Source organism: Myotis brandtii, unplaced genomic scaffold, assembly GCF_000412655.1.
Source record: "Myotis brandtii unplaced genomic scaffold, ASM41265v1 scaffold46, whole genome shotgun sequence".
NCBI classification, from domain to species: Eukaryota; Metazoa; Chordata; class Mammalia; order Chiroptera; family Vespertilionidae; genus Myotis; species Myotis brandtii.
The window spans coordinates 6,236,547-6,247,506 of NW_005367587.1; the positions used below are offsets into that span (position 1 = coordinate 6,236,547).

The 10,960-nt window shown below is 39.5% G+C and overlaps 1 protein-coding gene and 1 long non-coding RNA gene across 2 annotated transcripts in view; one reads left to right on the plus strand and one right to left on the minus strand.

The window, feature by feature from the left end:
- GTF2E1 (general transcription factor IIE, polypeptide 1, alpha 56kDa) overlaps positions 1-6,227 on the plus strand; it is a 44,647-nt gene extending 38,420 nt beyond the window's left edge. Inside the window, exon 5 of the mRNA XM_005875355.2 lies at positions 5,068-6,227. Within this exon, the coding sequence (XP_005875417.1) occupies positions 5,068-5,492 (425 nt within the window). The 3' untranslated portion in view covers positions 5,493-6,227. The remainder of the gene's footprint in view (positions 1-5,067) is intronic.
- Positions 1-10,960, minus strand: part of LOC106727655 — a 139,727-nt gene that overhangs the window by 38,035 nt on the left and 90,732 nt on the right. The gene's annotated exons all lie outside the window — the stretch shown is intronic.

Below are 10,960 nucleotides of genomic sequence, written 5' to 3' on the forward strand. Positions count from 1 at the left end.
AGGGAGGGAGGGAGGGAGAAAAAAACATCTATGTGAGATAGAAACATCAATGGGTTGTCTCCGGTATGGACCCTGACTGGGGATTGAACCTGCAACCTACATATATGCCCTGACCAGGAGTGGAACCCATCACCTTTTGGTGTATAGGACAATACTCCAACCAACTGAGCCACCTGGCCAGGGCTGTTGTCCTAATTTATATGCACTATTATTTCTTTGAATTTGGAGCGATAACTATACACTAGTCCAAGCTTTTTTTTTCTTGTCTCATAAACACCAAGGAGTTTGTGCCACATGAAATATATAGAAAGATACCACCTGAGTGAAGGACTAAGGATATTCAACAACCATGAAGACTGGTGCAACTTCATACTAGAATATTTTAGAAATCTCTGTGAGCACTAAAGAATTGCATAATAATCATAACTTTGAGAACTGCAAGATTTTGCTTTGTAAATTTTAGTCTCAAGTTACTGGATTTTGGGGGATGATGATTTAGGAGTACATAGAAAATAGAAGGTTAAGACTGGACAAAGATTACTCAGAAAGTGGGAAGCAGAGATGAAAGGGAGTGTGTACCTCTGGTTGGATTTCATCAGCATTCAAATCTGCATGCCTCTGTGTATCTTATTAACATGGCATCTGAGTATGGTTCTTTAATAGTAAAGAATTATCAGTAATTGAAAACCACTTGTTTTTTGGCCTTTCTCCTAACCTTTTTTCCCTTTATATTTAGCATTTCTTTACTGTGTATGCTAAGAATTGTAAAAGTATTGTGGAATTAGGTAGTGATGATAAAAGCAGGTGATACCTCTAGTGTGATTCTCTTTGGTATATTCATTCCAGTCAGAAGAAAAAAGGTTAGTTTTTGGCAACCATACTTCACTCTCCCTCCTCCTGATCAGCTTGGCTATGATGTTTATTTTGATTCAAGTTGTTGTAGATTATATAGTAATTAGGCTGTCAGCTATTTAATAGGCTTGTTTTCCCCAACTTGGCTTTTTGCCTATTCTTGAAGCAACCAAATCTTATTTTCTTTGAACTTAGAAACACAACTGAATAAAACTATTGTTAACCAATATTATATACAATTAGACTCATAAGCTTAACATTCAATGTTTATAATTCCTAGAATAATCGAATTTGAATCATAAGGACCTTAAATAAGTCATTTAGTGTACTAGATTTGTCATGTCTAAATTTGTTTTTGTTAAGTTTTATGACAGTAAAATAGACTCTATCCAGTGCATGTATGAATTGAGTCTTATTTGTCTTACCCTTAATTTGCCTCAGACTTCATTTTAACATCTTTCAGAATTTCATAGACTTCAATCATGTCCTTATTACTCTACAGAAAGTTCTAACTCCTTTCCTTGTTGTTTTTTGTTGTTGTTGTTAATCCTCTCCTAAGGATATTTTTTTCCATTGATTTTTAGAGGAGTGGAAGGGAGAGGGGAGGGGCGGAGAAAGAGGAGAGAGAGAAACATCTATTGATTGCCTCCTGCATGTTCCCCAACGAGGGCTGCAATCAAACTGTAACCCAGGTACATGCCCTTGACTAGGAATTGAACCTGCGACTCTTCACTGTGGGCGCAACACTCTAACCACTTAGCCACACTGGGTAGGGTGCTAAAAGTTTTCATTTCTTTTGATTCTACTTTCCTTACAAATAGTTCTGGTCCCCCAGCCCCTCCACCTACAGTTTTTATTTTATTTTAATTGCCTCGTTTTAGACAATCTCCAGTCAATGTACTCGGCTTGAGACCTACTGACCAGAAGAATACCATACATGTTGTTCATGCATGGGTTCATCATTAATGATTTTGAGTTTTATTTCCAATGTCCTTCAGGTTGTTACCTGATACTTTGTTTGTTGCTTTGGCTCTGGAAGCATATTAAGAATAGCAACCTTAGCCAAACTGGCATGGCTCAGCAGTTGAGCGTCAACCTAAGTACCAGAAGGTCCCGTTTCGATTCCAGTCAGGGCACATGCCCGGGTTGTGGGCTCAATCCCCGGTGTGTGGTGTGTAGGAGGTAGCTGATCAACGATTTTCTCTCATCATTGATGTTTCTATCTCTCTCTCTCCCTTTCTTTCTGAAATTAATTTAAAATATATATATATATTTTTAAAAAAACCTTTTCTGCCCTGTATCTGATAGCTTGGACCACATCTTTCGGCATATTTTAGATTACTTACATTTGCCAGTATAGAACTGGATCTGCCACTTTTCTGCCCATTTATACAACTTTCAGCTCTTCCTATATATTTTCTGCTATCAGCTTGGCCCTTAAGTAGCCAGAATTGCTTTAGAAATTTAGTAATGTTTCTAAATATTGCTCAAATATTAACATCATTAGTGAAGTTGACAATTTCTGATTATAAATTTTTTTAAAATTTATAACTCTCTTAAATAAGACTGTTCTAGAACTAGTGTTTAAACTTTACAATCCAGAGATTTGCTCATTTATCCTAATATTCTGTTTTCTTGTCTTCATCTATAATGCAGAACAATTCCTTTTGTCCCATACCTCTCAAGACCCTTGTCAGAAATCTTTTAAATATAATTTCATTTAGTTTACAAAACTAAATAGATTTTCCCCTCATTTTATATTTATTTTAAGCATTAATCAAAACACTATTTTGGAAATATGAAACTATTTGGAAAATTTTTAAAGAGGTAATGATTGCCTTAGAGCAGCGGTTCTCAACCTGTGGGTCGCTGTGGGTCGCGACCCCTTTGGCAGTCGAATGACCCTTTCACAGGGGTCGCGTAAGACCATCCTGCATATCAGATATTTACATTACAATTCATAACAGTAGCAACATTACAGTTATGAAGTAGCAATGAAAATAATTTTATGGTTGGTTCACAACATGCAGAACTGTATTTAAAGGGCCAGAAGGTTGAGAACCACTGCCTTAGAGACTCATGTGCATTTCTTGTCTTTTTTTTTCTTTTGAATTACTGCATTGACAATAAGGGCTCTAGGAGTAGGTCCATCCTTTGGATTTCAGTTCTCATTTTTTGTATCCAGGTTGTCAAAAGCTTATTTTGTCCTAAATTTTTAACTTCTCAATTCTTGTTTCCCATTCTCTTTTCTGCCCAATATATCATCTCAGGAGTTCTATACTTTTTAAAAATGTCAAGAGCTAATCCATTCCAATATGTTAATGAGAAAATGCTTTCATTTCACCGTAGCCAGAATTGACCATTTCTGAGCCTTTTTTTGATGCTGCTGTTGATTATAAATACCACTATTCTAAGGGCCAAGCCTATTCTAAGCACTTCATATATATTCACCTAACTCTGACAGTAATCCAGTGAGGTAGATACTATTATTCTTTTCCTGTTTTGTTTTTGAGAAAATTGAAGCAGAACCCTGGCTGGATAGTTTGGTTAGAGCATCATCCCATGCACCAAAGGGTCACAGGTTCGATTCCCAGTCAAGGCACATCCCAAGGTTCCAGATTTAATCCCTGGTTGATCCATGTTTCTCTCTCACATATCTCTCTCTCTCTCTCTCTCTCATCAATGAAAAATACATCCTCAGGTAAGGATTAAAAAAAGAAAATTGAAGCAAAGAGAAATGAGGTAACTTGCCCCAAATCACATAGTTAAAAAATGTTAAGAGTCAGGATTTGAATAAAAAAGTCAGTTTCAAATAACACTTAATCCTGTTATATATTTTAAATGGCAATATGTTTGGTATTATTTTCCAAATACCGAATACAAATGTTTGTCTTAAATTTTTCATCTTCAATATATCAGACAAAATGTGTACACAAAATGATAAATAGGAAGTGTGTAGTAATAGAATTTTTATTCATGATACTAGATTCCTTTTTATAAAGAGTTCAAAGTGTGCTTAGTTTGCTTCAGGAAGCTAAAACTGCCATATATTCATTGAGTCATCAAATATTTATTCAGTACCTAACAAGTGATAGGCACTATTCTAGGTACATGGGATATATCACTGAATAAAAAAGATGAATATCTGTTGTGGGGGACCTACATGCTGGGAAAGAGGGTGCTAAAGACAATAGTCAGGAGTTACTTATGATGTTAGAAAATCATTGCTCTGGGAAAAGATAGAGCATTGGGAATATAGAGGTGAATTCAAAGAAGATGATGTTTGAGTAAAGACTTGAAAGATGTAAGGGAATTAGATGTAAGTGTCCCAGGTAGAGGCCAGAGGCAGTACAAAGGCTCTAAGGTAGAACTGTGTGTGGTGTGTACAGGAATACCATGGAAGCCACTCTGGCTGGAGCAGAATGAGCAAGGGGAAGGAAAAGACGTAGTAGGTGGGCAAGAGGGGTTCAAGATAATGGAGGGCCTTATACACCATTGTAAAGTATCTGGCTTTTCCTCTGAGCAAAGTGAGGAGCCATGTCTTGATTTCCTGTTATGACAGCTACTATACCTGGTCTTTCATAGACATTATTTCATACTAGAGGCCCAGTGCACGGATTTGTGCACCGGTGGGGTCCGTCAGCTTGGCCTGCACCCTCTCACAATCTGGACCCCTCAGGGGGTGTCGGATAGCCGGTTTCGGCCCAATCCCCACAGGCCCGATCTAGACAGGAGGGAGCCCGATCCTGTGCGTTGAGCATCTGTCCCCTGGTGGTCAGTGCACCTCATAGCAACCGGTTGACCAGTCTTTCAGTCATTCGGTCGCTTGGGCCTTTATATATATAGATGCTCTTATCCAGAGTCCTAGAAGGTAGATGCTTTTATCGCCCCATTTTATAGAAGCAGGTACTGAAGTTTAGAGACTGAATATCCTGACCAAGGCAGCACAGTTTACATGTGAACCAGGATTCAGTTCCAGGCTATTACTCTTAAAACCCATGTACTTAACCATCAGGCTACTTAAGTTCCAGTTTGTGAGAAACATTTTGAATATATTATGGACAGCAGCTCAAAAAGTAGAATCAGTGAAGTTTTATCGGTGTTATTTTATAATATTATTGTATATTTAAATACCATGTTTTAAAATATATATTTTATTATAAAGGAATATCTTTTATATTTAAGGATATTGACTTTCTGGGTTTTTCCCCTCAGGTGGCTTAGATATAGATGCATTTCAAGATCGTGAGGAAGGCCGTGCAGGGCTGGATGATAACGAGGAGGTTATGCGAGCACTGCTCATTCATGAGAAGAAGACCCCCTCTGCTACTGCTGGCTCAGTGGGGGCGGCTGCTCCTGTGACCGCTGCCAATGGCAGTGACTCGGAGAGTGAGACCAGTGAGTCAGACGATGACTCCCCACCTCGTCCAGCTGCTGTGGCTGCACATCACCGAGAGGATGACGAGGAGGACGATGAGTTTGAGGAAGTAGCAGATGACCCCATTGTTATGGTGGCTGGTCGTCCATTCTCGTACAGCGAAGTGAGCCAGCGGCCAGAGCTGGTGGCACAGATGACACCAGAGGAGAAGGAAGCGTACATAGCAATGGGACAACGCATGTTTGAGGACCTCTTTGAATGATCTGTCCCTACATTTTCCTCCTTTCTCTAAAGCTCATTTCAAAAAGAAAGTACCTACCTTTGAAGAAAAGTATTTAAGTGGCTTTCTGCCCTTCTTGATGTAAAGTGACTGTTAATCTTGCGCCAAAAAAAAAACAAAAAACACTGGGAGAGAAAGATTGATTTTTATGACAGAAACTTTCCCAAAAGGTAGGTTGGCTACAAGCGTTCCTTTTCCCATTACTACTACAGTATTGCCATTTTACTGTATTTTCTTATCTAATCCTTTTCCTTTCCTTTTTAAGACACATTCTTCTCCCTTGTGAAATAAATAAGGGAAGTCTTAAGGTAAATTCTTTCTGTCTGCCTGCAGAAGCCCACTATGACAGGTTACAGTAATTCACTGATCACATTTTTTAAAAATCTATTCTGAGCCAGCATTCCAAACAATTCCTGGTATTGCTGCAAACCAAAGCAGCTTGCCAACAGCAAATCATTTGATGAGGGACAAAACAATCTTAAAATTCAATTGAGGATGATGTCAATAAGTAAGGGGAAGTTGGGAATGTGTGTGGAAGAGGGATGGATATGCCTAAATCTTATGATTAATATCTAAACCAAAATTTGTGTATTTAGAACTGACCTGACTGGAAGAGTCTATTGTTTTGCTTATTGCCTTTTGGTTTGTATGTTGGATGATAGAAAGCAGAAAGTATTTTGGTAAACTCTTATGAAGAAATTAGGAAAAAAACAAACATGAATGAAGGACCAGGAGTTCCATGTAAAGGGTTCAAAAGTGAAGAGCATTGAGAATAGTACCTTTTAGAATTGCCTGAGTTTGTGCTGATTTGGAAATCCTTTATAGAAAGGTGAGACTGGTCCCTTCCTTTTTCTCTTCTTCTACAGTGCTGTAAATTGTTTAATGAGGGCATTTCAGCAAAAATTAGCATGTAATAATTGATACTCCCCTCTTTTTCTCTCTCAACACCATTGAACGTCTTCTTGGTTTCTCTTTTGATTGTTGTCAGACATGGTATTATAGAGTACACCCAGTATATTGTTGAGCATTGTAACCTCAAGGAACATAGTTTATCATTTCAGTTCTGCTGTGTAGCATGGTATTATTCCCTAAGGCAGAACTTTAAAAGTAAGGAACTTTCATACAAGGATCTATAACAATTGTATATTTTGTAATATTTCCCCTTGCATTGTAAGTTTTAAGTATTTATCATTTTTTATAGTACATGTGTGTAGTTAAGGTAGATTTTAGAGTTATCTGAGCCTTATAGGAAGTGGTGTTTCATTTACATGGTGTATGAATGACTGAATATTAACAAACTATTTTATACTGACTAAAATTTGTTCATTTCCAGCTCTGTAACATCTTGGAACATAATTAAAATGAATATTCTTTGCATTAAAAAAGGTTTCAGACTTTGTTTTCTTATTAGTTATATTTTAAATAATAAATGCAGTTGTGTGTGGTCCAAACTTTTTCTGGCATTAGTTGACTTAAGAGTGACTTTTAGCCCTGACTGGTGTGGCTCAGTTGATTGGAGCATCATCCCATACCCAGGAAGGTGGTAGGTTTGACGTTTCTCTCTCTCTTTCTTTTTCTCTATCTCTGTCTCTCCCTTTTTCCCTCCCTCCCTTCCTCTTTTCCTTCTGCCCTCCCTTCCTCTCCCTTTCTCTCTCTAAATCAATGAGGAAAAAAAAAAAGAATGACTTTCATAATAAAGTTTCTATGAATGTTTCCCTTTGGAGGAAAAAAACGCACTACTATTTTGTATGTACTTTGTACACATGGACTATTCAACTTTTAAATATCTTTTTTAACTTTTATAGTTGTAGAATGAAGTTCACGTAAATAAAATAGTAATCAGATACAAAGTTTTAAAAACAGTTGTAGGTTAACTGTCATCTTTTTATTTCTCAAATAATAAATGTATTCACTAATTTTTCTTGAATCTGACTTGCATGTTCTTTCTAAAGCTACTATTCTTTTCCTTTCCCATTATCTACCAACTTCTTAAGTAATCATACAGACTAGTTACATACTTCTTTCATCTCCCTCTTGCTCTAGTTTTTGCCCTATTCCTACATAGAAACAGCTTTCCCCAGTCCTAATTGTCCAACCTAACAGCCCTTTATTCCTCAGCTTTTTTGGCTGCTTTTCATTATTTGATGCCATCAACTCATTCTTTCTCTTTGAAACGCTTTCATTTGATACCCTAGTCATTACACTGACTCATTACCTCATTGGCTATTCCTTCTCAATCTTTAAACTTCATTGTTTTTTTCTCTGCTGTATGTTTTGGCATATCTCGAGACCTAGTTCTTTTTTCCCTTCTCTCTCCTCTCTCTCTCTCTCTCTCTCTCTCTCTCTCTCTCTCTCTCTCTCCCCTTCTCTCTCTCTCTCTCTTTTTCTCTCTCTCTCTCCCCCTCCCTCCCTCTCTCCCGCTCGCTTGCGCTCTCTCTCTCTCTCTCTGAAATTTATGTAATGGGAAAATGTCAAAAGTGAAGACAAGCCCTGGCTAGGTAGCTCAGTTGTTTGGAACATCATCCCGTGCACAAAAGGTTGCAGGTTCAATCCCTAGTTGGGGTGCATACAGGAGGCAAGGTGAAGAATAAGTATATTCATTACAGCAGTGTATGAAATAGAATAGGTACATAGGTATACCAAATAGGCATTAATCAGGAATTAAATTATTTTTCCATGAATCATTTAGCCATTAAAAAGAATGTATTGATAGGAAAAGATATCCATAATGTGTAATTATAGAAGGATTCTGTTTTTCTGTCTGTGTGTGTGTGTGTGTAAAAAAAAAAGTAGCTAATATATGTGTTGAGACACTGACTTCTTTTTTTTTTAAATTTTTTTTTTATTGCTTAAAGTATTACAAAGGGTATTACATATGTGTCCTTTTTTTTTTCCCCGCCCTTAACAATCCCCTGGCCTCCCCTCCCCCCCAGTGTCTTATGTCCATTGGTTATGCTTATATGCATGCATACAAGTCCTACGGTTGATCTCTTACCCCCCTCCCTCCTGCCCCTCAACCCTCCCTGGCCTTCCCACTGCAGTTTGACAATCAGTTTGAGGCAGCTCTGCCTCTGTATCTATTGTTCATAAGTTTATAATGGTCTTTATTATCCATGAATGAGTGAGATCATGTGGTATTTTTCCTTCATTGACTGGCTTATTTCACTTAGCATAATGCTCTCCCGTTCCATCCATGCTGTTGCAAATGGTAAGAGTTCTTTCTTTTTTACAGCAGCATAGTATTCCATCGTGTAGATGTACCACAGTTTTCTAATCCATTCATCTACTGATGGGCACTTAGGCTGTTTCCAGATCTTAGCTATGGTGAATTGTGCTGCTATGAACATATGGGTGCACATATCCTTTCTGATTGGTGTTTCTGGTTTCTTGGGATATATTCCTAGAATTGGGATCACAGGGTCAAATGGGAGTTCCATTTTTAGTTTTTTGAGGAAACTCCATACTGTCTTCCATAGTGGCTGCACCAGTCTGCATTCCCACCAGCAGTGCACGAGTGTTCCTTTTTCTCCACATCCTCTCCAGCACATGCCGTTTGTTGATTTGTTGAAGATAGCCAGTCTGACAGGTGGAGACACTAACTTCTTTACATACGTTGACTCATTTAATCTTTATAACCTGTGAGGTAGATGTACGTATACAAAGATGTAAATAATTAGAGTTGAGAATTACAGTGGTCTTAAGTTATAATGGAAAAGATATTTTCATTTTGAAAAAAGAATCAAATAGACATTTTAAAAAGTTCACGTAGAAGGTACTTGGTAGAATTAAAGAAATAGAGTGACAGTGCTCATTTCAGCAGCACATATACTAAAATTGGAACAATACAGAGAAGATTAGCATGGCCCCTGTGCAAGGATGACACGCAAATTCGTGAAGCGTTTCATATTAAAAAAAAAAAGAAGAAGAAGAGTGACAAAAGTAAGCTTTTTATATTATTGCTAGGATTTTTAGGTGTTCCTTTTATAAATCCTGGATTTATCATTTCCTTAAATAAACATCTCTGAATTTATACTCAAAATTAATAGGGAAATATAGTTTAATATATAAAAATTTTGTACACTACCCCACATTTCAATAACATATCTAGTGACTCAAGGGAGTTTGATATTACTTTATCCAACAGGTTTATGGGTGTTGAGTGGCACAATAATCTGGTGAGAAAAGCCAATCAGTGACAGGATGACCAAAAATGGGAGCCCTCCCAATTAGCAGCTCTCAGAAGGGCAGACTCATGCACAAGGTTGGTTGATACATGTGGTCACAGTGTTGCTGACCTCGGGATATCTGGAGTTGTTACCACCCACAGCCTATGAGAATGGCCGGCAACTCCTCTCTGAGCGAGATTGGCTGTATTAGTATAACTCAAGTGTCAGCTACCCATGTGTCCCACTGTCCTTTAAGATTTAAATAGAACAGTTTTATCCTAACACCATGGGATACTTCTTCGGTATCATTTCTTTTGGGGAGTGTAGGGAAGGGCTTGGTGGTTTATATCCTCCTGCTCTGCCTCCCTGCTTCCCTGGCTTCTCCACCTCTCCTCTGCACCACCTGTACTGACTCCCCAAGTGTCCTCAATGCAAGTCTGTGTAACAGATCCTCACTGAAGTTCTTATAGTAATAGGCAGGGGACAGGCAATGAAAGGGTTTTTTGTCTCAGCATTGCATAGTCCAGGCATATAAGGGAGGATCATATACATTCTTGTTCTTAAAATGAGTCTCTTGCCATTCTCACAGAGTTCACCTCAAGTACAATCCTGACTTTAAATCTTGCTAAAATTTCGGCTCATTTTTTCCTTCTCTTCAATTACCTCTTTCTTTCCAAAGGCCTTGGAATGTTATAAATGTACTAGAGGCCCGGTGCACAAAAATTTGTGCACTGGCGGGGGGGGGGGGGGGTGGGGGGTATCCCTCAGCCCCACTTGTGCCCTCTCACAGTCTGGGACCCCTCGGGAGATAACGACCTGCTGGCTTAGGCCCGATCCCGGGTAGCAGAGGGCAGGCCCAATCCCTAGGTGCCTGCCCTGCAGCCCCTGGTCAGGCTCAGAGCAGGGCCGATTGGGGAGTTGGGGCACCGCCCCCTGTTATGCACAGAGCAGGGCGGATCACGAGGTTGTGATGCCACCCTCAGTCACGCTCAGGGTAGGGCTGATTGGGGGGTTGCGGCGCCACTCCCTGTCACGCACAGAGCAGGGCGGATCAGGGGGTTGTGGCGCCACCCCTGTCACATACAGAGCCGGCCGATCAGGGGGTTGGGGCGCTGCCCCCTGTCACGCACAGAGCAGGGCTGATCAGGGGGTTGGGGAGCTCCCCCCTGTCATGCACAGTGTAGGGCCGATGGGGAGGTTGCGGCTCCACCCCGTCACACACAGAGCAGGGCCCATGGTGGGGTTGGGGCGCCGCACCCTGTCACACACAGAGCAGGGCCGATC